The 26,621-nt window shown below is 42.9% G+C and overlaps 1 protein-coding gene and 1 long non-coding RNA gene across 2 annotated transcripts in view; one reads left to right on the top strand and one right to left on the bottom strand.

The window, feature by feature from the left end:
- Nucleotides 1–10,684, bottom strand: LOC118785417. Its single transcript, XR_005005290.1, has 3 exons — nt 10,606–10,684; nt 6,080–6,242; nt 1–23 (listed from the first exon to the last, which is right to left on the bottom strand). It is a non-coding gene; the product is annotated as an uncharacterized LOC118785417 (long non-coding RNA).
- The window catches only part of tbx21 (T-box transcription factor 21), a 17,699-nt gene continuing 1,388 nt past the window's right edge, over nt 10,311–26,621 (top strand). The window contains exons 1-4 of the mRNA XM_036540023.1: nt 10,311–10,900; nt 24,369–24,523; nt 25,484–25,605; nt 26,293–26,451. Of these exons, the coding sequence (XP_036395916.1) occupies nt 10,353–10,900; nt 24,369–24,523; nt 25,484–25,605; nt 26,293–26,451 (984 nt within the window). The 5' untranslated portion in view covers nt 10,311–10,352. The remainder of the gene's footprint in view (nt 10,901–24,368; nt 24,524–25,483; nt 25,606–26,292; nt 26,452–26,621) is intronic.

The raw sequence follows: 26,621 nt of genomic DNA on the forward strand, positions 1-26,621 counted from the left end.
TGGGGCTGCAGAACCATTTTAGCCTGTGAAAGAGGAGGGGAAAGAGAATAAGAGCAGAGGAAGAGGCAGTATCATTACAGGATCTTACCCTCTTCCTGGGGTCCTAAATGCATCACTCTCTATACCGTTTTCCCACAGGGATCCTTCCTGGACCAGGGCTAAATATACCAGCAGAGTGGCAGAAGCTGTCTGATCTGGACTGAATAGGAAAAGGTGGTGAGCCAGCCTGGACAGCCAAGTGTGTCATAGTGGACAGCGCGTGGTGCCATGCTGATGTCTCATTGCCAATCTGGAGGCAGAAGCGGAGGAGGATTGATACTGTATAACAGATGTTTCCCTTAATTCCACCCTCACACTGACAACACCCAATTAGAAAGCGGGACGTGAAATGATTGACCACTGTGCCAGTACCTGAACAACAGGGCAACAAAATCCACTGTGGAACTGTTTGACTAAGAGTATACTGTATGTATACTGTAAGGTCATTTCAACAAACCCTATTTTTGACCATTAACTGTATTGTGAATTGTAAATTGAAAATTCCTAAATAAGCCCTAGATTAATATCTTGGATCCCACCCATGCCCACCTGAAAGAGATGGATATAGTTGAGGGAAACTTTCACAAATATTTTGTGATAAGGTCTATGCCAACTACCACCAGCATAGCCACACTGAACACCGAGCAGCCACATTAGCGGGGGGTAGACTAAAGCATCTGCCTCTGCTTAGCCAGCCCTCATGCCCTGGGTGACCTTAGAGCAGCAAAGGGGACTGAGCTGTGTGCCAGCACAGCAGCACCCGATGTTTCGCTCTGAATCTATGCACACAATAAGCACGTTTATTTTATCAGTACCTACCCGCCCCCCCTCTGAAACCTAACTATCTGCAAGGCTGCCCGACAAAACAAAGTTATGTCGTCACTTCCACTCCAAAACACTCATAATTCAGAAAATGCTCTAATTCTCTTCAGGTCGGGGTGGATATTGTGCAGCAGCATCAAAAGAAACTGCTGTTGCTGACACGCACACCTGAACTTGCCATAATAACTAGCAGCATTTAAGAGACACCTCCTTTATCTTTTGTTCCCTTGGGTATTACCCTGTTAAGCAGAATGCAGTGATTAAGATTACCTACTCTTATCTCTACTTTAGGGATTGCCTTCATACAAGCGCTCTAAAAGTAGCGTGTTTGATACAATCTCCCATAACCTGAAGGCATTGCAGTGAAATCTAGTCTTTATTTAAAAAAGAGTACTGTTCCTTTGAAGTTTCTGATACCTTCAATCATGCACCCACTTATTCTTCAACTGATGTGAAGAAGTGAGGCATCACTTCATAATCAGTGGATACATGCTTGGTTGTTAGGTTAGATATTTTAGCCAAAAAATATTTGACTGCACCATTTCCTGACTGTAACTTGGTAGATATGGTTATGAAGCTATGCTTTTTGGCACATTTTAAAAGTAGGTAAAAAATTAAATATGTTGACACTATTTACATCCTACCAAGTGTTGAGCAGCACTCAATGATAAAAATTATCATGAACATTGCTTTTTTACAGATCTTTTCTTTTAATCTCCCCAATATGGATGTGTTACTGTTATTTTCTGAAAAAAAAAACATACATAAATTTTTTATTTGGGAAAATCATTTATTGCAAGAATTGTTTTTTGTAATTGTTCTCTGTGAATATGACATGGATGATTTTCCAGTATTCAGTAATTAATAAAAAGGCGCAATAACATTTAATTCCTCACTATCAAACTACATTTCCCAGCATTCATCACCTGCTTCTTCATCACAGTTTAACATGACTGAGCAGTATTTCAATGGCACAGAAACATGGAGCATGTACAAGACATGATGCTGGTTTGTATTTTCTCCATTTGGGGGTTTTTCATCATTTCAGAATCATGAGATTCAGAATTCCGTTTTTCTGCTTCAATAGAAAGTACTGATAATCATGTAGAACACCTTCAGGATAATGGATTATAAAATGTTTGTATAAAATATATAAATGATAAAATTATGCAAAGTTGTCAAAAGTGCATCAAAACACACTAATGAAGCAGTTAATATCTATTTGTAGGCAATGACACCAAGAAAGATAGCCATTGTTTATATTTAGCAGCTTAAGTCTCCTTACCAATGATATCAACAGGTCATGTCACCTGTAAGAGATGGACAGCAGACAGGCTTTTTACGTTTTGAGCACTCCACTAATGAAGTAAATAATGTATTCACAATGTAGCATATAATCACTCAAATTCCCAAATGCTCATCATGATGCCTTCGTGTGACATCTGATGTATGGACTACAAGATGTGGTCTATTCACTTCATTTTTATTTATTAACACCGAGGGACATCACAGAGCTACAGCATGACATTTAGCCAAGTACATTCTCCAGACTTCCATCCAACAGATACACCAACACTCATTCATGATTTTACACACACAAAATCTGTGGAGCAACTCAACCCCCTTAGTTTCTAGAATCAGCTCTTTGCTTTGCCTGAGACCGGGTACCTTAACCTTTAAAAAGCACTGGCAGAGTGAGTGAAACACCACTGAGAAAGAAGCACAAAACTAGAGGGTGGACATGACAGTGACAACAATTTCTTAGTAAAAGGTTTTGGTATATAGGTGCGGTGATCCTGCAGGGATTGTTGGTCTCTGCAAGTGGGCCAAGAGAACCGTTGGGTTGGGGGAGGGGGGGGGGGTGTCAGCAGGAGAGAGGCCCCTATAAGGAAGGGCAGCTCCCTGCTCCTCTGCTCCCTGCGAGGGCTGAAGGAATGCAGCTCCACAGACAGCTGCCTCACCCCATCAAACATAGGCACTGCGTCGTCTGCAGAGCACAAAGATTGCAATATGTCATGCGCTGAGCCCCTCCCACAGCCACATGCAAACACCTCCAGGCAGCCAGACAGAGGTCCTGTAATGTAAAATCAATTATGACCAGAGCTTTCCTAAGTGTAGCGCAACAGCTCCACTCAGCACCAGACTGACCATGACAGACAGAATCATTTGTCTAGAGTCATTCAGACTCCTGTAGGTTTGAAGGAGGGGTCTTAAAGCTGACAGCAGTGGACAAACCCAAAGACAGATTAACTTGAAAGCATGACAACTATAAAAGGCTGCCAATAGATGAGAGAAAAATTAGAAAGGACCTGCAGTCCTGGTTCTAAAGACTTTGGGTCCACCTGAAGGGTTCATTTGGCTGCAGTATAAAGCAGTTTATTCCTAACACAGCTGGAAAACCTACCAGCCCACCAGGTGCAATTTTGGAAACCCTCAATGGTGGATAGAGTACACAAAGGACTCTAAAACAGCTTTGTCCCCGTTTTCTGCATTCCAGCAGGGAAGGTCATTCCTGGGGCCTTGAAGTGCAAGGGCAGTTTCACATGCCTAAGGAGGTGTGGCCGACGCCTGTGGTCCACACTCAGTGAAAGTGTTTATGGGGGTTAGAGGGGGTTGAAGGGCTAGCTCAGGAATTAATTCTGCCCAACCTTTCCCCCCTTTATGCCACATGTCAGGGTGCACAATAATGTATCAGGAGAGGCTGCTGTAACAGCTATGCACAATTACCCTGTGCATAACAACTGGCTACGACTCTATGGCTCTCGAAGAGGTGCTCTGTTTAAAAATCCATTGTTGTTCACTGTTAATTCTCCCATACAGGGATTAAGGTGGTACTGAGGCCAGGATTACTTTGACTGAATTACAGTAGTAAATCTTTAACTGCATTTATTTTGAATTCCCATTCGTTCCCATTCTGGTCAGAGAGAGGCCTGGAAACCATTGCACTGGCTAAAACAACAACAGACCAAATGAAGACAACCACCACTCTGTGTTGGTCTTGAACACAGCCTCTGACCTCGGACCTGGGTCTTCTGTAGCCATGGTCTTGCTGGTTGAAGCGAGCCACGCTGCCACAGCCCCCACAGAACAGGACCAGCTGGCTTCGCGCGGCAGAGAAACGCAGCATTGATTACCAGCTAATTATAAACCAAGGAAGTGGCAGCTTGTTTGTTTCTAGGGTTGCAGAGGAATACATTTGCACTTCTCCAAGAGTTCATGTGATATCGGGTGCGAATTCCGCAGAGCACTAAGTGCTACCTTCTCTTCTCTCGCTCTCCCCTTCCCTGCCTCCCCACCCCCCTCCCTGTATCACTTCATTTCGCTTCTGCTCTGCCTACCTCACTCGGCTTTCACAGCCTCCATAGGTGGTGCCTCCCAAAGCTTCAGTTCGCACCCAATGTGCGGATCATTTAAATAAACATATGTCCTGTTAATTAGGCCCTGGCGCTATGATTGCGCCAGGCAAGGAGGCACTTTCCGGGAGCCTGTCGGGAAACATGTACCGTTAAGTCTCTCTAATCAGAACCATTTACACAGCGATTATGAGGCTCGTCCTGCTCTCATTTCCCCCACCCCTCTAACACCTGCTTTTCGTGTGAGGCTCCCAGGATCAAGCATACCTGTGCAAAAACTCATGGGTTTCTTTGAGTCCCTTCTCAAAGAAGCAAATGCTTCTGGTGCTCATCACCATGGCAGATTTCACCGCCTGCTCAATCACAAATGTGTAACCTTTAGTACCTCTAACAAGGCTTCAAGTCAGAAAAAACAGTAAGCTGTCTGGAAGACAAAGGGAAGAGAATGGAATTCAGGGGCAGTGTTTCACCTGCTTACAAAGGGTTGACTCTTGCGATGTTTATGTACCACAGACACCTGGAATGATGCCTCAATACATGGCTGTATAGGAACAGGGTTTGGATGCAGTCTAATTTTAATAATTACGACTGCTGGCTTGTTTCTTGATATTTCTTTCAATGTGGCATTGTGTACTCAAGGGGAAAAAAATGAAACGTGGAGTCCACTTTTCCAGCCATCAACTCATGCCACATGTCCCTCGCTCAAGTTTCATGAAGGAACACTCTCTCCCTCCTTCATAATGGTCTTGCCCAGCAAGACCAGTGCCGAGTTCTCAGTGAATGCAATCTGGAAATTCCGTGAAATAAGAGCTGTCTCCTCCTGAGTCCCAGCCTGGGTGCCCCAGTGAAAGAGGTTCCACTAGAGTGACAGTCTGCAACTCAACCAATCTACACCCAAATGCTTGTTCTCCTTTAGTGATCTTTGGTTACAGTTAGCCTGCTCTGAATTGCTGATATGCTCGACAGCTGAAGTACTTCTCAAGAAATACAACTTGGAGGACCTAAACTAAATGGCAAATATCAGAAATATCCTGTGCACAAAAAATGCATCTCAAGAGTCCTTACTGTTGTCATATGTGATATATTTGTTATTTGACAGCCAGAAAGAAATTTCTGTGATAAAATGTGCATTTCCAGCAAAAAAAAAAACCTTATTTGCAGGAATGAAGGTGAAAATTAAAATGAATAACCATGGTTTTGACTGATAGACTACATTGTGCTTTGTAGCATTTTCAGGATTAGTTCTCTGTAGTTACCACCATGATGGCATAATCTACACTGTGGATCTTGTCTTCAAACCCTTGGCTATGCCCAATATTGTGTGCGCCACTTTTCAGTTATTAGGCATTAATCAAAGGTCTATTTTCACAATGACTTAACCAAATGGCCCCTTAAAAGCCTGCATGACAAACACATTTCCTCTTATGTCTATATCTGATGACACAAAACAGATTCCTGGTGGGCTGCTGCAGCACCCTGAATAGCAGAAGTGCAACCCTTTAGATACTTTTTAGCAGCAATACAGTTTTTTAAGATGATAAGCACCACTGCCACCACCACACTTATACTGAAACTCAGGGGCCCCTCTGACTCATACCCATTGAAGAGACCCTTTTTGCTTCTTACGGAAACGTTGTTGTAGCTAGAGATTACATCCCATATTTCCAAATGCAGGGGGTTAAAATCACCTCCAAAATGTGAAATCAGCATGACAGAGAGGTTCATAGATGGTTTTGCATGGGTCTTTGCCCACTGACTGTGTGTCTCATAGATGTAGTTTAAAAGAGGACACAGCCTATCTGTAACTGTTATGGCAGCAAACAGGATGTGATTGTGCACACAAGGTAACGCCCCAGGGGACTAACCTGCAGAAAAAATGGCAGGGGCAAAGGGAAGAGAATGGCATGCTGCCCGCGGGGCCTTGGGTCCACCTGGCTGGTCAGCCAGCTGCATAGCTCAAACGGTGTCCCTCATTCCATGTGTGTCAACACAGATGATCTCAGCGTGTGCCCTTGTGAGCTCACCTTGCTAGAAGAAACACGGGAGTGGGATTAGAATGATGCCAGCTAAGAAGGGCCTGTGTCATACCTGCACTGGTGGCGGGTGGGGGGGGGGGGGGGGGGGGTTGAGGGGGTCTGTGAGCATGTGCATGTGGGTAAGTGAGAGAGAGTGCGGGAGAGACTAGCAAAAAAAAAAAACATGTATTGGCTTCTGTTTCATCGGCTCTCAGAATCATTAAAAGTATTTTATTATCAATAACAAGATATCAATAGATATCAAAAGTGCAAGATATCAAAATATATCAACCAATAAAACAATGTGCTCATGCCTCATTGGTTCATTCATGCATCCATTCACAGAATTTGTATTAATTTCAGAATTGGGTGGAGTGGTACTTTCATTTGGTTTGGGGTCTGATGAAGGTATCACACCTGGCCACAGGCTGAGGCTGTTGCCCCCCCCCCCCCCCCCACCCCCACCCCCACCCCCATTTTGGACATCATGGACAAGTAAAACAAAGGGGGTTTTGATAATCGTGTAGGGATCATCTGAAAACTCTCCTCCTGAATCGTTGTTTTGAAACTTCTGTAAATTGTCAGGTGATTACAGATTTCACTTAACCTACTTGACAATAAGCAAGGTTCCTCTTTCAATTGTAAGAAATTGAGACCATGGTTTCAAGTATGATCTTGTCATGGAAAGTTGTGGAAGCTCTGATGAAATTGATATAATACCATACAGAACACACAAACCTTGGTGTTAGCTACTACTCTGCTTTCAGAGTTACAGTCGTGGATGTGTTTGTGTACACAGTCCTGGGGGGCTGCACCACTGTGACTCTTGTCAAGTCCCGCCTGAATTCTTTCTTCACACACACAAACTCTTGGCTCCCGGCCTATTTGTTGCACCCCTCTTTGACAAGAGATGTTCACACTTTACCTTACACAATGATGATTTAACCACATCAAGGATTCACGTTGTCAAATAGCAATGGCAATGGCCATAGCAAGAGAGAGGGATGTATTGGGTATTCCTTTCCTGTCCTTGTAAAAACTACTTTTCTTTATTCAGGAATCCCTTGCTTCCAAACCCTTTAAACCCCCCTTCCCTAAAATATACACACACACCCTCCCTATCTGCTTACAAGTAGTGTGACAAGGCCTTGGGGTGATCAGCTCCATCACTGTTTCATGAGATCTGCTCTCAGTGCTTCAGCTTTGAATGTGATTCCTTTGGAAAGGAAGTGAAGTATGTTTGGGGACATTCTGAAATGCTCCAGAATGATCATTCTCCTCCACAGAACATTCAGTTTGCCAGATTCCTGGGACTGGACTCACCGTCTGTTGCTGCTGGAGCCACTGAAATGTCTCACCATGAGATATCACAGTGTTTGTGCAAGGTCTGATTTGGCCATGTTTGAAGAATCACAAACTGATGAGAACTGAGTGGAATTTCTGGTCCTTTGACAGACTGACAACCTCACACATTCAGTTTAAATTCAATTTTATACACCCGGTCATAACAGAATTCCATGTATTTGTAGTTCATTGGGCAATATGTCTCAACTGGAGGAGAGATGGACTGAATGAAACTGAATTAATGAATTGGAAATCCCTTTAAAATAGGTCAATAAAACAATCTGTCGGATGGCAATGGAAACATACAATTACAGGGATGTATGTGGAGATTTTCTGACAGTTAAAGACATAGTAATATTGATAGTATAATTTCAGTTGTATAATTTTGGAGGAAATGGATTAATGAATTTAATAAGTGAAATAAAATATTCAACTTTTCATTTTTCTTTGTACATAGTTTTGGCAGCTTACAGTTATCGTTGGCAACATCAATTGTTGTCTTAGGGTGGTAATAGGAACATTGTGGTTGGTTATGGTGGTATTATACACTCTTCAACAGAGGGGTGGAAATGCAATCCATGGGGGTGCACAAAAAGTCATAAATACTATGTAGACACCGACAACAGGCGAAAACACTGGGTGTACTGAGATGCGTCGCGCTGGGCCTGATCTCGATATTAGGTCAGACGGAATGACATACTGTTTCTGCCAAACGTAGTCTGCAGTACTTCAGGTAAGTGACATTAATTTAATGAGCGTCTTCCCTGAGACTGTTGCAGGTGTCAATGATATGTTTATTTAAAGATGATTTTCCCTTTGTTTATTGCCAATTTAGACACGGCTTTCAGTATCACTACATGACACTTTCACAGCTTTGTTCTAGAGGTTTTCTGAAACTTAACGGTTGCTCTTAGCCTAGTCAAGTGTATCCAGTTTCTTACTTGAAATAAAAACTATGTGTGGTAACAAGCTCTAATCACAGCAGACTAATAGAACAGATATTTGATGGAAGAGACGCCAGTAGCCTACTTTGTCCTTATTACATGTTCGTGATGTGTCATTTTCCTGTGTGCTTTTGACAATAATAATCGTTGATCTTCAAAGTTTCATGTTAGTCATCACTGTGAAGAGTATTTACCTATTATTATTATCTTCCTTTATATCACAGTTTGAAGTTTTAAGGTTTCCAGTTGATTAGTATATAAATAATAACTTTTCATAGCTTGCAGTTTGTTTGTAACGAATTCCATTTTCGCGAAGAAAATCACTTTTTCCTCTGCGAACGAAATCTACACATTCTGCTTTCCTAATTTGCGCACGCTTAAGCGAACAGTTGTGGTTTGAGATTTCCATTTTCACTCATTCTAGACATTAATGCCAAGCAAACAGAAATATTTTAAACCTTCTTATTTGTATTAACTGAAGATACAAATATCATCCGTTGTAATTAATATTTCAATTAGTTCGGTCTCAATAGAAATGCCTTGAACTTAAAATAAATCACAGATGACAAAGTTCATAAAGCTTCTCTGTGGCATAGGCCTATCTGCCAAAAATGATTTATTTTCAATACTAAAATAATGTTTTTCAGAAATAGTTAAAAGCCAATTCGTATATGTTAAATATTTGCTTTGAATGATGAATTTATTTAAAGTAATGACCCATTGATAGCAAGCGTTGGGGTAAACGGCTTTAATTGTAGGCTATCTAAATGAAAATACTCCACAATATGAAGGGTAGCATTGTCATGTATCTTCACACCACTTGCCGTTATCTATCACAGACACTGCAGTTCACATACGGGACTTAAGCGATTCGAAAGACTGGCAATGAATTGTTGTGCTAAATATTCGTGTTTATCGTTCAATTTACGTGTCAGCACAGTTGTAGCAATAATGATCATTACACATATAACTCATTCAAAGTGTTATCCTAAAACACTATTACTTCCCAATAATACAGTAACCTGATAATTATGACACAAGTAGAAAAATATCCCTGCGTGAAAATGCTATCCAGGCCTAAATGAGAAAACTAAAAATATATACTATATTCCCGTTAGAGTAGTAATTATCAACATACCGTGCAGAAGATGTCTATGATGGTGCTTTAGTAAAGGTGCGTTTGCAGGAGTTTACAGTAGAATAAATTTATGAATTTCTACAAAAACTCCTAAATATTAAATAATGATCATTTCGCAATAGTTGTAATCGAAAATTACTTTCAGCGTGTTTAATGTTCACTGTGTACATGACTGTAATCTTCTGAGAATTCGATGTAAAATTTACTGCTCAATCAAGTGGAAATGGGGCAGGTCCTTTTATCAAATCTGAAGCCAATCACGTAGAGCCAGACCTACCTCGGGAGCCAATCATCAGCCGCGAAATGTATATGTTATTTGTTAAGAAGCCGAGCATGTGTTCGAAGTGTTGAAAGCGAGCTTGTTCGGAAAAGATTGACCAAATATATCCGGAACAAAATATCTTTAAATATGACCCAAAAGCCTAAATGATATAGCAGTTATTTGGTTACTGTAAACGTATCTACTTTAAACGGAGGAACCTTTCAACGTTTGGAACTTTCACTAACAACTTCTGAATTTTACGCTGTGCTCGCGTATTTAGCTAAACGCGCCTAAATGTATTGCCATGCTTATATACATATGATGCGGTTTAATTCACACCATTAAGGTATGGCTGTGTCACGTTTTGTCTGAAGGTAAAAGAAAAAAGGACAGTGAACTTATGACATTGCGTAGACCCTCCGACTGGTGCTGCAAATGGGCGGCATAGGTGGCAATTTTTACCTCAGTATGTTGAATGGGACTGAGACGCAAAGTTTTGGGAAAGATGCCGAAATCAACAACCACCAGCACCGCACCAAGGATTTAGCCGACCTCAAAATGGGAATTCAAGACACCAGGTTCTACTACCAGGACTCTATTCAAAACGGACCGGACAGTTTACCCCTGCCCTATCATACAAGCCAGACAGTTGCCGGATTCGGAGCGCAACCCGGGAGGTTCTACTCACCAACTCCTCTCAGTAGCTGTCCCTTCAACAGCGTGAGATCTCCAACAAGAAGCGGACCAGGACAGAATTATATGCCGACAGGAAGCGAGGGTTTTGCGAATACAGGCAAAGAAGTGTACTCGGCTGGTGGTGAAAGTTATACTGCACCTTTTCAGCATGGGTACCCCCGAACATCCCTCTACCCCTTACCTGGGCTACAGGTGTGTGGCAAAACACAGGCACTGCTGAACAACTACCCGCTGTGGGCCAAATTCCATAAATATCAGACCGAAATGATCATCACCAAACAGGGACGGTGAGTAGATACGCATATTAATCATATTTTCTAACACCGAGTCAATGCATGATCGTTTATTTGAGTGATTTGTATGGAAGATACAATCATTGTACATTGGTTCCATTTTGTTTGTATTGTCTGTTATAAACAGCCAGTATTTGGTGTCACCACCGCTGCAGACCGCTGCGTCTGGAGTGTTCAGTTTGCTACAAATTAATTATGCTTTGGGAATCAACTTGGTTATCATCACGACATGATAACGATACACCCAGCGCTTTTTATGCACGTCAAGTTCAATTTCTCTGGCGGCAGGGCGGAATCGCTCAGGCACGCGGACTGATGAATGTTGAGCAATATGCCGGAGAAGGCATGTAAACGGAGCCGTTCAAAAGTCGCTGAAATAATGCTGCTCAATTAGTGAGATGTCAATAGTAATACTTTAGTAAGTGGATGTGGCATTCATTTGTATATTGTAATTACAACTGTGCAATGTAATACTCAACAGCTAAAAAAAACTAAAACTACAACGAGCTGTGAAAATATAATCTACTGGCACAGAAAGCAACACGATTCAAATTCTATGCGTTTGTAGCAGTGCTTCATATCTGATGTAATTGCAACTTTGCATATAAAATTTACCCACCTTTATAATGGGGTTTTCTCCGGTAATTTTTACTGATTTGGTGTCAAAACAACGACAGTCAATTTAAGCCTGATAACAATTGCATTTTAGCCATTGTTTTGTGTAAATGTCCTAAGGCACGTCTTTTTGACTAGATTAATGTGCTCAGTTGCGATGCTGTTGTGGGACGCATCCTCATCGTTAAAACTTCACTGGTGTTGTCACTTTCAGCATGACAACATCAAACTACAATGAACATTTTTAGATGTTGATGCGGACAAATGCAAAAGTACTGTGAAAACATTATACTTTGAAAACCGTGTGGCACTGCCACCTCACCCCCTGAAGATGTTAGAGGTGGGGATGGTATCACAATAATAGAATAACTATCACCATAATGGAATAACCATGGAGTCTCCACACCCACCTCACGCAACTACACAAGGAGAAGAAGTCGCTCCTGGGGATGTCTGATAGGTCACCGAGCATTAAGAGCTTGGCACGTCGATGATGATTAATTTACTAATATGCGACACGTCCATCTGGCAGAGGGTTTCCGGCTATGTATTCCTTTTTTTTTTCGTACCGTGCTAATCCTAAACTGTCACATACACCGAAATTCAGTTCATTTGAAAACATTATCCCGACGTTTTACATGGGTTTAGTTTATTTAATTAGCTATTTAATTATTCCACGAAGTGCGCTTCAGTTAAGTATATAAAACAGTACAACAGTTTAACAACGACAGTAAAAATAATGATGATAATAACTGCGAGTAATAGTAACCGTCAGAATTATACTGTTGGAGTTAAAAGTGTTTTTGTACACTAAAAGGGTAGAACAGAAGTTAACAGGGAACTAAAAATGTTACTGATTCATCTCAGCATTTTAGTCATTTCAGGCGTAACTTCAAAGTTTAATTATATTGTTAAGAAAATCACTAAGACTAATTTCCCCCTGTGTATTTATTATTTAAAAACATGTTCTGGAAATTATGAAAAAATTAAAATATCACTGTATCGCAGGTAGCAGAAATAAAAAAAGAAGATATTTAGAAAAAATAGATAAACATGCAACAACAACTCAAAGGTATTTTGTACTTTAGTGTGCAGTGTATTCACATTAAAAATATGTTCGCAATCTGTTTTCAAATGTCAGCAGGACAGTTGGCCTCAAAACACACACATAGTTTAAAGAATAAGAGGCTCAAATGAGGCAAGCGGTAAATCAAAAAAGTGCTGAAGAGCAGCCATACTAGAGATGGTGAAGTGGGTGAGTTTACTGAGCTTCGTGGAGCCGAGTTCATATAACATTCACTAGCATAAGTGATTTAGGAGGACAAAAATGGCCTCAAAAGCTGACTCTGAGCTTCTGCAACTTGGCTGGAAGGAGTCCAGACTTCTACCGGGAGCTTTCAGCTACTGTGCCCTTTCATTCTCTTTCGAGTGTTGCTTTCATTGAACCTGTTTATGTTCACTTCAGTTTGGTATTGAGGTGTTTGATTTCTTAAGAGAAGCTTGCCCTTCTTTCTTCCTCTGCAATGATCACATAAAGATATGCAGATACCTTTGAATCAATTATCACAGTCTGTTTAAACAAAGGGGTTAGTCACAAAATTCATGAAAATAGTACATTTACCCTTAACTAGACCCCAGTTATGTGCTGATGAGTTTTTTAATGAATAAATGTGAGCAGGGAAAGGTCAGGTTGTTTCTACAATGATGGTTAGTTTTCTGTCCTCCTCAGCCCCTTCAAGTACAAACAAAGCTCTCTGATCATCAGATAGATAACTCTAGTGATAGGCTCCCTTTGGGACAAACCTGAGAACCCCGGGTATCAGATAATAATCTCACTACCAACATCAGGCTTTTTGTTTATTTATTTGCCCCTTTATTCATTTATTTGTGATTTGTGTTGATGGGTGGCTGGCGTTATGACATAGCCAGCTGAGGGTAGATTGAATTTGCATTTGAGGGAACTGTTTACCAGTGCTGTGGACTGCTCTCTGCCAGTGTCTTTCCTTCCATGAAAACCCAGACTTTCGCATGACAAACACATTCCTCGTTTCTTATTCCGTCTGTCATACTTTTCTCATCTGCACTCTCTCACAATAGCACAAAAGGACATTAAGGCAACAGAGTTCCTGCCAGTGGTTTGTCACCTGTGAGGTGTATGGAGGCTACATTTTGTCACACAAAGGGTTCAGACAGAAACCACATTGTGAAAAATTCCAGTGTAGATCAATCGCATGAGAAGAATCCTACACCTGAAAACAGCAATGGAAATCCAATAAGCGATGGCATCTGAGAGGGCCTGCTCGCAGGTTTCGATTTTGATGTCATCTGAGGCCGTCCATAACTGTGGATGGAGAGTGGCAGGGAAGGACTAAGCAGCTGTCTTGAATCTATGCATGTGAGTTAAGTTTGTGATGAGCACTCTGATATCATAGATGTGCAAGTACACTCAGCAGAACCTGTGAGGTGGATGGCTAGAGGGACAGTACGATTTTGGAAAGTAAGAAGTCTGATCTGAAGCTTCTCTAATATGATATGTGAAGCTGTGTTCTCACCAAAAAAAAAAAAATTCACGGACACACCCTTTACGCGAAGTTGCTTGTGGCTCCATTTAATGCTACCGCATTGAAGAACCAACCAGCAAATTGATTGTAGTCATCTGATCACATCTCGTTCTATGCATGAGACACAGCTTGAAATATTTTCATGCTCCCTCACTGACCATTGCAGGCGGGTGTTCTGTCTTAGCTACAGAAACAGGAGGATGAAAATAGTTCATAACAGAACATGCCGACTTGTGTTACATTGCTTCTGTGGGATGATGGAAGAAGGCTGACCTGGTGTGCAGCTTCTATTTTGACTGCTTTTTTTTAAACCTCAGTAGTTTGGTGTGGGGTTGTGATTTTTGTTTGATAGCAGTTTGTTTATAATTTATGGATCAATTGAGACATCTACCTGCTCTTATAACGATGAAAGTAGTTGCTTATTGGAAACTTAATTTTGAAAAGAGAAGTGACACAACAATGCTCCAGACTTCTCAGCTGAAACCCAATCCAAACATCCAAGCAATGGTCTCACACTACCATTCTCAATTTCTCTGTAGCCACATTCTATTAAAAGCCCAGACATAAGCACCGGTCTGTGTGTGTGTGTGTGTGTGTGTCTGGGTGGGAGGGTGGTCCGGGGATCCTGAAGGGGGAGATGTATTAATTACTTTAATTACATGAGCCAAGCTGACCACAACAAGCATGTCATTTTCCACAAGGTTCCAAGGCATCTGCCAGTATGAGGAAGATCAAAAAACTGAGACTGGTCACACAAATTCATACACACACACAGGAGCACACACATTTATACCAGTTTGAGTGAAGGCGTTTGGGGCTTTTGTGCACGGAAATAAGCTGTATAGAGAGAATCTGGAGTATGTTTCAGTGACTAATGCTTAGCACAAGGTGGAACTATTATTATTATTATTATTTATAATAACAACAATAATATTTTATTAATTTATTTATTTTTTGTGTTTGATTATTAATTTATTAATTGTTAAACCTAAAATTAATAGAGGCTGGAACCAACATCTGTACTTCTGCAAATTTTACCCAACATTTAGTGAAGCAATTCCCATGTGTAACATTATAACGACTGTGTTTTACCTACATTCAGGCCCAATTCTCTAACCAGCACTTCACACTGCCATCCACATTCTGTCAGTTTACATGTTTTATTTACCATGTGTAAACTGGCCTGCCAAAGTTTAAAATGAAATTTAACATATTGACAAACAGTTTCACCCAGGCTAAACAGGGAAACTATCAGTTTGACCTCTTTCGTGCCAGCTGAATTCCTCCTGCTGCTCGGGCACAGGGCTATCGATTGGCATGGTTCTCTGAGCAGCCCAGGGAAGGGAGAGAACGAACGGGCCAGATTGGCACACTCCGCGCTCTGCGATCTGAGATGCTGGGCCATTCTCTCCACCCCCACTGTTTCCGTTTCCACTGTATCTAATGGAGCTCTATCAGTTCAGAATAAAAGCCAGCACCAACCCTTTTGTGGAGATCGCTGACGTCACCAGCGTAGGCCACTCTGACTACACACAGTGGCATGGCCAACCCACCAGCCTTTCATGTTTGTGTGCTCTGACTGGCATGTTCTGGTGCCGCAGCTAAAGCAGCTGAGCACACAGCAGAAATCGTGATACGCTGAGGGGTACCCACTTTCAGTGAGAGTGTGTGACCTGTGAGTAAAAGTAGAATTCAGAGTGACGTTAATCTGTAAGACACAAGAGCAATGATAAAATGCTCACTTTTTTAAGGAGCAGCTCAGCTGAACCGTGATTCTCTCAGAGTGCAGGTGATGTTGCAGCAGTTTGCGTTGTCATGCAACAAATACTGATAGAACTTCATGTGTCAGCTGAGTCATTAGCAAAGCCTCCCATGTGCCAGACCCCCAGTGGCCTCTGACTCCACTGCATTTCACGTGGACAGGAAGCCCTCCTCTCTGACAGGGAATTTGCCTTACAGCAGCAACAGCAAGCCAGTTTTCACTCTGTGTGAGTGGAGACCTCAGTCTGCTACATTTGGGATACCAGCACAGGTCTTCCCAATGGGGGGAAAGAGAGAGAAGTGTGGCACATTGCCAGGTTAAACTAAGTTACATCCTACAGTCATTGCCAGATGAAAGTAATCAGTGGCCCCCTCGCTACCCGCTCCTTCCTGAATTGTGTGCCAGGTCTCCATGTCAGTGTTCCACATCAGGTGTCAGGTTCCTTTGATACAGAGAAACCAGGGTAATATCAATACGAAATGTGCATGAAAATTGCAGCATTGGTGTTATTTATCAAAGAAAGTCAGGTAGCGTTGAGTATGTAAACCATAATAGCATGACGCCCCACGGATATTGTCTTGCATTTCTTCATTGTGGGGACTGACTGCTTGGTTGATGCTGCCATAGCTTCTGAGCAGAATGATTCATCACCTGTAAAGCGTCTTTTTTCAAAAGTGTGTTTGCAAATACCAAATAAGTTTGTAACACACCATTACCCCAAATTCACATTTTCAGTCTGCTACCCTAACTGATGTAGAAGAGGATCTGAATATAGTCATTTTATATTAGTTCTGTATGTTGGATATCTGTAATATTGCCAGTAAACACTAATCTACACAAACCCAAGCTTCGATTTCTAATGGGTTTTATCTTATCTGCTGCAGCTGGTTGTTCATCTGAATATTTGCATGCGGCTGCAAGCTGAGAATCCTCCATGTTCTGCTGCATGAAAATACTCATTATGATACTCAATAGCATATTCATACACTTCATTGTATATGTATATGTATGTAGGTAGCAACAACAATTTCCCCAGAGATTATTATGCTCTCAAACTGATTCACAGACAGCACTAATCTATCCACTCAGAGGACATGGGTAAAAAATAATTTTTATCAACTCCTCTTTGCTCCACAGGTAACAGTTGAAGCGATAATGTGTTTTTGATTTAGATTGGGACAACATTCATGATGATGTAATCATATGCCATTCAGCATTTGGAAAAGAACCAGCAGGTATAACGAAGAGCTGGGGACTTATTTGTTGTGGCAACCGTCTGTCATTTGATGAAAATTGATGCAGAAACCCTCTATTTGCTGTTGAGAGAAAAGCAGAACATGCTGATAACATCTAGAGCTTCCACAAATGAGAAGATAGGAACCCAGGGTTGCTGTGCGGAGGCCTGAACCAACGTAAAGAAGAAAAGGGCGCTGCTGTGGTGCAGCAGCTACCATTTCCACAGAGTGGTCTGTGCTTCACCCTCTTCCTGGTGGCAGCAGCGCAGAGATGAGATGCCACTGCACTTGACGCTTGTGCCTTGTGCAAGACAAGGGTGGCAAGTGTGATTTTGGTGAGCTCTCGGTGAGGCACACAGCGGCACCGTGTCTGTCGGATCAAAATCAAATCCTGGTTTTAATGGCTGCCCAGGCCAAAGGCCTAAAACGAGGATCAGTGTTTTACCTCATGGTCATAATTTCATTGTATGCAGTTGTAGCCAGTTTTAGGATTCTTGGAAGATGCCAATAAATATCTGAATCACAGCAGACTCTGCTTGGTGGTGTCAAGGTCACACTGACTCAGAAGCAGTCATAAAGGCTGTGCAAGGGCAACTAAACACTTTCCCTGATTTTTTTTTTCTTTTGGTGCAGCCTTGTGCCTTTTGAAAATATGGCTCCAGTGATGACGATGACTGTTGTGCAAAATAAAAGGAGTTACATACTTTTATATTTTATGCAAGTGTTGCAACTATCGTTCCATGCCAGCATGGCCTGCTGCTGAATTCGTTTCGCTGCAGCCAGGAAGAAGAAGAAAAAGAAGAGGAAGAGGAGTGGGGGGGGGGGGGGGGGGGGTAGGTGGGGGAAGATCGAACCGAGCCGAAGCCGCGATGGCCATACAGAGCAGTGGAGGAGCCTTTGATGTGCAGGAAGCAGAGGAAGGTGTTTTTTCCTCCCTCTCTCTCTCTCTCTCTCTCTCTCTCTCTCTCTCTCTCTCTTCCTCTCTCTCTCTCTCTCTATCTCTCTTCCTCTCTCTCCGCTCACTTTTCTTCTTGTATGTTCAGACTGGACCGAGCCTGGATGCTTCAGAGGCTTTGGGGCCAGGTCTTCAGAGCCTAGGCTTTGAAATGTGCAGTAGCCACCAGGCCCCTGGCCGGAGTGAAACTCTCTGCCTCTTTTCAAGTTTTCCTCTCAAACCAGCGCTGCTCGCTCAGTGTTGCCTTTGCACTTTCTATCAGCGGGTTTCAGTTTGACTAATCAAGGCACGATGGGTGTAGAAGGCTGTGGCGTTCGTCTATTTTGGCATCACTGGATACTGAGATACATACTGATAGTTCACTTCCACACTCACAGATCGAGAGGATGTGTGCCTACATTCGGTGTAAACATTTACAATAGCACAGGAAGGTAGCACTCTTACGACCTGGAGCAAAACAAGGGTGTTGGTATGACTCTCATAAGGAAAACACAGCTTCAGCAATCACTTTGCTATTTTGCATATTAAGCACCACCCTTTTGCATTGCATCTGATTGGAATTAAATGCAAATGAACTGTGTGTGTGTATGTGTGTGTGTGTGTGTGTGTGTGTGTGTGTGAAGTACGACATTGGGAGATAAAGGGACCAACTACTTTATGGTATAAATGGCATAGGCTATTTAAAATTACACTTTGCCATACTTAATTCTAATGCTTTATTCATTTGATGCTACATTAATACACTATATAGTGTATTTACATAGTTACATTTCATATTTATTTTATTGTGTTATTCTCTGATATCTAACACAAACGGCAGATATGAAATACTGATTTTCTACATTTTGTGCACTATTTTATTGTCCTTTGGCATTTAAAGCAAGGTTCAGAGTTCATTTTGTGATATTAGATAAGAGGTGGGAAGCTGTCTGTTTGCAGGGAGATGTTATTTCTATTTCCCAAAAAAAACTACTAACTGAAAATGCATTTTAATATTGTAATTCTGAGAAGGCAGGAAATTGCAGAAATGGGTGTGTCTAGACTGAACATTTTTAGTCACAACTTGTGACAGGCTGTGGACAAAGGTCTACATAAATGCTCGATATGAATTAAGCTCATGTGTACTGTTCATCAAGGTGTGGAAAAAAGAGTTTTCCTTGCATGCTGATTCCAAGCAGTGGCAGTCTTCCATAGTGCTATGACAATAAGAGCCCTGTGCTTTGAAAGGGGGAGATCGATGACATGGCCCAGTTGGTAATACACAGTGCAGCATGGAACCTCTCCTGCCTCTGCAGCTTTTAAAAGGCTCAGCTACAACATTGGCTTTGGGGTACCACAGTGTGGTGATTCTGACGATGGAGGTGGATGTGCTCTTGTAAGGAGACACGACTCAATAAGCAATTGGCAGCATGAACAGTTTAGAGGAAGAGTGCATTGCTAATTTAGGCCTCAGAGGAAACACAGTAATCTGCTCAAAGTAAAAAGAAACATCCAGCGGTCTTTCTTTGGCTCGATACATTCACATGATGTGGTATCGGGTGTGAATGAGCACACAAATACTGTATCTCAGTCAAACAGTCTTTACTATGGAGCATTTCAAACAGGCACAAAAAATAAAATACACTCTAATAGTATTCTCTCAAAAGGCAGACTGAGGAGAGATGTCCTTTGCATCTTGCTCCTAGTGCGTAATTCCCCCGGTTGACAAATCCAGAATTCATCAAGCTGGAATATGCAGTATAAGTGCATTTATGAAATGAGACGGGTTATGGAGTAAGATTAAACTGTACTGTAAGCCATTTGAAGAGCAGCGTAGCAGAGAGCAGACTTAATGTTTTATTTATTGAAGCTGTCATGCTTCATTTTCAGACAGTAACACTGAGTGAAAATGCACATGGCAGTTTTAAGAGATCACAATTAATAATGTTCTACACCAATTACAGCCCCACTAATATTAGGTTGATTTGATTGTCTTCCCCTTTTCATTTTATTTCTAATAAAGTCCTTAAAGTTATTACTATTTTTCTGAGTACAATCAATGTATCTGAAATAGCAATGTCTTTTTTCCATTTCTCTCTCTCTCGCTCTCTCTCTTGCTGTTTTGGTAGGGGAAGCATGAAAGTCTATTTCAGGGTTGTGTCACTTTTTTTCTGTCATTTACTTGTCTGAACACTTCCTGTTGAGCTGCTAATGTCTGCTTAAGGCGTGCAGAGCAAATGCATACTTCTGAGTAAAATAACGCTTTCAAGGACTGCTAGTTGTTCCAGGTAAAGTTCCATAACTGTGCTCTCTCTGGTTGGCTAATGTGTTTGTGTGAGCTTTACTGAAGTTTGCAGAAGTCAGAATAAAACTGTTTCGATTTTTTAATTTTTTTTGAAAAATGTGTTAATTTGTTTGTTTTCATGTTAATCTTTTTTTCCCCTAATCCACGCACGAACATTAGTTATTCAACGGCTTTATGAATCAAGAGCAAGTCACTATGCACACTCCATTCACCCCAGTCTGCATCTCTGTGAAAGAGTCCAGCTGAGAAGGAAGGAGCCCTGCGCTGAAAGCCCTTTGCCGAGAACGGCGTTGCTGCTGCAGACTGGCACACCTTCATCTCAGACAATCATGTGCACACTGGTGACACAAACTGGACTTGAACCCCCTGTCCCCGTGAATCAGTGAGTGCGCTCGTGCGGAAGAGCCCTCTCTCAAGTGTATTCCCAGTCACTGGCCAAGCTCCCTAGTGCTCTGCCCCCCCTCTCTCTCAGTGACGCTTCATCGAGGAAATGGTCCTTTTAGGCCCTGCTGGAGAGGGAGTAGAAGTTTGATTCGTTGTTGTTCAGATTTTTGTGGCCAGATGCTGGTGCATGCCCATGAAGCACATCATTGTGTATCATGAGAGATAAGTCTGTGACCTCCTAATCTGTTAGCATCTTTGAAGTGCTCCCTGATTAACGGGGTGGTTAATGTCATTGAGCAATGGCTGCAAGTGTGCTGTGTGATGGGATGCTATGGTAAATGTAGCCCTGTAATCATGCATACAAAATCTAACTCTCCGAATGGATTTTCAAATATAGACCCAGTTCCTGGGAGACCCAGTTCATAGATGGTGCCGGATGACCAGGGTCAACCCTGCCTCAACCCTCCTAGCTCTGTGGGCTCAGTGGGTATGGAGCTGTCTTTGCCCCAGCTCAGCCTGAGGGACACACCCACTACAGCTCTGTTGCTCCCATCTCTGTGAAGCTCTGCACAGTCTGGCTCTACCGTGCAGCTAAAGCCAGGGGGCGCCAGAGTAGTTTCCACTCTGTGGTTTGCATCAGTGTGCACTCTCAGTGAAACTCCAGAGATTCCCCCGCATGCAAATGATCCTCCCTGAGATACTATTTTTGGTTTCCCCCTGCCTTGTTCTGATTTCCTATAAAAGGGCTCTCTTTTCATAAGTCTGACAATATCAGGGCTCACTCAAACCAGGAAAATGACACAAGACACAACATGTCTCCTTTATTAATCATTTTCTTTAAATGTGTGGGCTGTGTGGCAAAGTTCATATCTTCTTCTGGTTTCTTTTTTCAGTTATATTGATGAGTGATATATGTGCCCACTACCCAGTCTCTTATTGTGGCTTACTGTGTTTGAGTTTCGTAGAAATCATACATTATCCTTGACTTGTCATGCAAGCAGACAGACAGACCGCTGTCTCTTTGAAAGGGGAAGTGGGAAGCGTATATGTTGCAAGATCAAGATGCTCAATGACCGGGCTTCCCCTTGTCCGTATTAGAACCCCAGTCTTGCTGACCCATATCATCTCCTGTAGACTCATGGTCTAGCATAAGGCTGGTGTGTTTGCTGCCTCCTATTGGCCCATGTAGTATTGCAGGCCAGGGCTTGGGTCATGGAGTTCAGTTCAAGAGGAAGGGCAACACTGTAAAAGCAGGGTCAGGGGAGTGGTGGGGACAAGTCGGGTCAAGGCAGCAGAGTGGAGGCATTGTCAGGGCAGCAGAATGGAGACATTGTTATGACAGTGGAGCGGACTGAAGTGGTGATGCCTGTGAGAGACTCTCCTGATACTTTGATCTATGATCTATGTTGTAAATAATACAGGATAGTGGACTTTGCTCAAAGTGTGGACTTTTTTTCAACCCAGTTTACGGCACGTATACGGACAGAGTGACCATTTCAGATGTTCTGATTCTTCATATGTGCCTACATTCAGGACACAGATTAGGTTTTGAAATGCTCATCAAACAGAGCACTTTCCCACAACCTACTGGTTCTATATCTCATGTAACACTGAAAAAGGTAAGCATGAAGCTCTGTCTAAGGGCTTCTGTTTAGCTAATACACCATGTAATGTTGTCAGTCTTTACCAAGCCCTTTTCTCGCAGATGAGCCTGGCTTGCCTTATGGGGTTGGGATGCAGGGGAAGGCAAGGGCAAGGTGATTAATGCTCCGCCCGGCAGGCTGCACAACAAGCATCACACAGTAAGACAGGCAGGAAGCGCACTCTGGGCCGTTGTCTCAGACTACATCACACTGCGAAGTTGGGACGGGAACACAGGCAGACTAGTGCTTCATTGCAGAACCTATGCGCTGAGCCCAGCAGACACACGCTGGGAGGTTGCAGCAACTGTCTCCCCAACCCCATCCACACACCTCCATACACACACATGGTCACCTCATACACCATTCTATATTGCAGTCCTTAAGATGGTGCACATGCTGAGCTGCCCCCAGACCACCTGCCTCCGCTCCTCTGTAGGTAGCCGTATGCCACCAGGCAGCACTTATGGGGACGGTGCTGTGATGGCACAGTTACAACGCGGTTGTGTGTTTACCCTCCGCATTGTTTTGCCTGCAAGGCATGAACAAGGAAGTCTGTCCCACTGCCAGATACACTAAGAGTTTGGGCTCATACGGTTACCTGCACATCATTATTTATCAGTGGGGTTAGCGCTGCATTTTGACCTTATATAAATCCATTTACAATAGATCACTGACATTTCACTGCTTGTCTGTGATAGGATATTCAGCCTGTGAGTCCCAAGCCAATATGTCTACTAGGCAAAAGCCAGTCACACTTTACATAGCTCTAATAAACTAATTAAATTGCATGTACAAGAAGAATTCTAATAGAGGATGATAAAAAGAATGCATTTCTCGGTGGAACTTTGTATGACTGTATGTCATGCTTTCAATTCTTTGGCTGGCCTGAAATCAGATAAGATAAACCGTTAAAGCGGTTTATTTCAAAGTACATACACAGAGATTGTGTGAGCTGTAGCTAAAGGTGGAATGTGATGTAAAGTAGTAATCGAGATGTCATACCTTTGACACTAATTACCCAGTTTCTCACTCAGATACCTCCAAAAATGTGTCCTTGTGTTTGAAATAGCTAGCCAAACGTCCTTTTTTGTACTTCATACATATGCAAGTGGTCAATATGCATTTGTCAGTGTAATTCATATAGAGGCTAGTAGGTTATACAGCTGTGTCTCTTGGGAAAGGGGCAATCCACTCTGAGGAAATGGTTCACAGGCGGAATGTGATCTTTTAGTTTTGGGCTGTCGCTCACCCTACACTTTGAGCGAGTTTTTCCCGCATACGGTTATCTCTCCCTGTGCTTCCTCACTGTGTCGCCTAGGGACTCGCTGACCTCCCCGTTACCTCCTCTCTGTGACAGCGGCTGAGATCAAAATCAGTTCAGCAAAGAAAAGCTGCGGCAGTCAACGGCAGCTCCTGCCCGCATCTTTTATTAACGGGCCCATTAAAGATTTACATTTGCCCCATCCCCCCCCCGACCCACCCCCACCCCATTCTGCCTCTGTCCCCAGCCTCTTAACCTCCCACCATGTAGACACTCTTTTTTCCCCCTTCCTGTTGTTATCTTTCCCTTCCTGCTCAGTTCCTGCTCGACTCTGTAAAATTTGGGATTGGCACCAGTTAGGTATCAATGTAGCCTGTGTACAATGTTGTTTGTTCACCTCTGATGGTGTCACTGACAGAATGACTCAGTTTTCTATAGTTTTCTGTAGTGTCACTTCAGATCACAGTAAATCACTGTCATGATGTTCAGGCAGTGTTCGTGACAGTAGTTGGGGACCACACAGTCATCTGCATTGAAGCACCTGAGCCGCTTTCTCAAACCCATGTCCTTACCTCCTCAGTCTCTCCCTGAATTCAATTTCAGTTTTTATTTCAACCTTAAATTGCTTTATTGGCATGACAAGATCATTCTTATGTTGCCAAGGCATCATACATACATGAATGATGATGAACTCAGAGCTTAATTCAAATCTCTCTCTCTCTCTCTGTTTTATTTCCAATTTTCCCTTTATTTCCCTGGCAGGAGGATGTTCCCGTTCCTGAGCTTCAACATCAGTGCCCTGGACCCCTCAGCCCACTACAACGTGTATGTGGACGTAGTCCTGGCCGACCAGCACCATTGGAGGTACCAGGGAGGCAAGTGGGTCCAGTGTGGCAAGGCAGAGGGGAATATGCCAGGTAAGCCCGGGCTGGCCATCCAATCAGGACCATGCAACCCACCCACTCACTCCCCACCCACGACAGCACAGGCATGCGCACAGTCGGCAGGGACGAAGAGCGGGTTTGAGGCTCTCTTTTAGGAAAGCGAAGTGTAATTGGGGTGCCATACAAGGACCAGACCAGCACAAGATGTTGACAAATTCTCTTTCTTTATGCATGCAGCAACCGCAGACTGTGCGCTTCATACTGCTTTCTACCAGCTTCTGCTGTACCAGACAGAGGGGGCGGTGTGGTCTGCAGATTCCCCCAACTGCACTCATCTCTCACCTGTGTGCATGGACCAAAGACCTCACCACAAAACCACTCCCTCCCTCTCTTTAAACGAAAAGTCAGCGCCTTAAGAGGGCCGATTCCCACAGTAACATATGTACAAACTTGTTCACATGCGTACAGAATCAGTAGATTGGCCACAAAGCTCTTTCAGAGGTGCATTACACTGCCTTATATGGTGTGGCCATTCTAAAAGCCATGTGGAAGTTAGAATTAAGAATTTAGAAAGATCTGAAACTGGTCCCTGTGTTCTTAGCATCTCACCTCCTGCCATCTCAGTGGCTCGTACCAATCTATATTTGCAATGTGCAATCTGTGCTCTTTTTAGACGCTACACTCATCCAACATCTAAAGCATCTGACGTGGTTTCACCTGCTAATAGGCACATATGGAGAAAACGGCACTGTGGCTAGGGTGTGATGTGTTTATTCCTGGTGCTAGACTTTAACCATGAGAATAGCTCCACTTCCTGCAACTGTATGAAGCGATGAGGTGCACTGTGCACTCTGCCACTGCGACAGAGTGGAGGCGGGCCTCTGGGCACAGGAAGACGGGGGGGGGCATGAGTGTCAAGCAATGCTCAGTGATTCTCTCTCTTGTTCTCTCTCTCTCTCCTTCCCCCACCCCCATCTCCACATTACACCACAGGTAACAGGATGTACATGCACCCAGACTCACCCAACACAGGGGCTCACTGGATGAGACAGGAGGTCTCCTTTGGCAAACTCAAGCTTACCAACAACAAAGGCAGCTCCAACAACGTGGCACAGGTAGTTAAAAATACATACACACACACACACACACAAACACTCACACACATACACATACACACTCAGCAATACAAATGTATGCAGGCAGATTGTCACAGTCTTGCCCCAAAATGAACGCAAAACGAAAGTGAGATGTACATATATACAAACATTCTCACACTTCTTAAATACACATTTGAATAATATATAATATAATATAATATCAGTTTGTTATTAAGCAGCTTCAGGAGTTCATAACGAGTTGATCATTTGAATCAGCTGTGTTGGAGCAGGGAGAGATATAAAACATGCAGGGCAGGGGGTGCTCCAGGAGAGGGTTGAGAAACACTAATATAGATGACAGTTTGAAACAGAAACAGTGTTCTTGAACTCTTTGACATGAGAGAGATGTGTGAGCAGGGTATACTGGTCAATGCCCTGTGGGTGGGGCATGAAAGTGTTGTGTCTGTAGAAGCAGAATTGCTGAACGGCTTCACTTATTAAAATCCAACAGTGCAATGTTTGCAGGAATCCAGCGGCCTAATTGGGATCAAGGTCTTGCATTTCTATCACAATTCATCATCTATAATTATAGCTTGAGCGATTCTAGAAAGTCTCTGTTTTTGTAGATGGGTAGGATTTTTTTCTGAGAACTGGACTGAGATTTAAGTCAGTGTAATAACTCTGTGCCTATGTCTGTCTCCAAAGATGATTGTGTTGCAGTCGCTGCACAAGTACCAGCCCCGACTGCACATTGTGGAGGTGAATGAGGATGGCTCTGATGACCCTATCCTATCTTCTAAGGCCCAGATCTTCATCTTCCCCGAGACACAGTTCATCGCAGTCACAGCCTATCAGAACGCAGATGTAAGTCACATGACCTATCCCTGCCAGGTTTTGGAGGGCTGTTGTGCTCAGGGGCACCACGCACTGTGATTGGAGAGCATACATGCTCAGTGAGGAAAACAGCCTGCCCTATATATGCCAAGAGGAACTTGTATGGACAGTGCATTACTCCTTGTAACACCACAACATGA

This window comes from Megalops cyprinoides, chromosome 1, assembly GCF_013368585.1.
Source record: "Megalops cyprinoides isolate fMegCyp1 chromosome 1, fMegCyp1.pri, whole genome shotgun sequence".
Lineage (NCBI taxonomy): Eukaryota > Metazoa > Chordata > Actinopteri > Elopiformes > Megalopidae > Megalops > Megalops cyprinoides.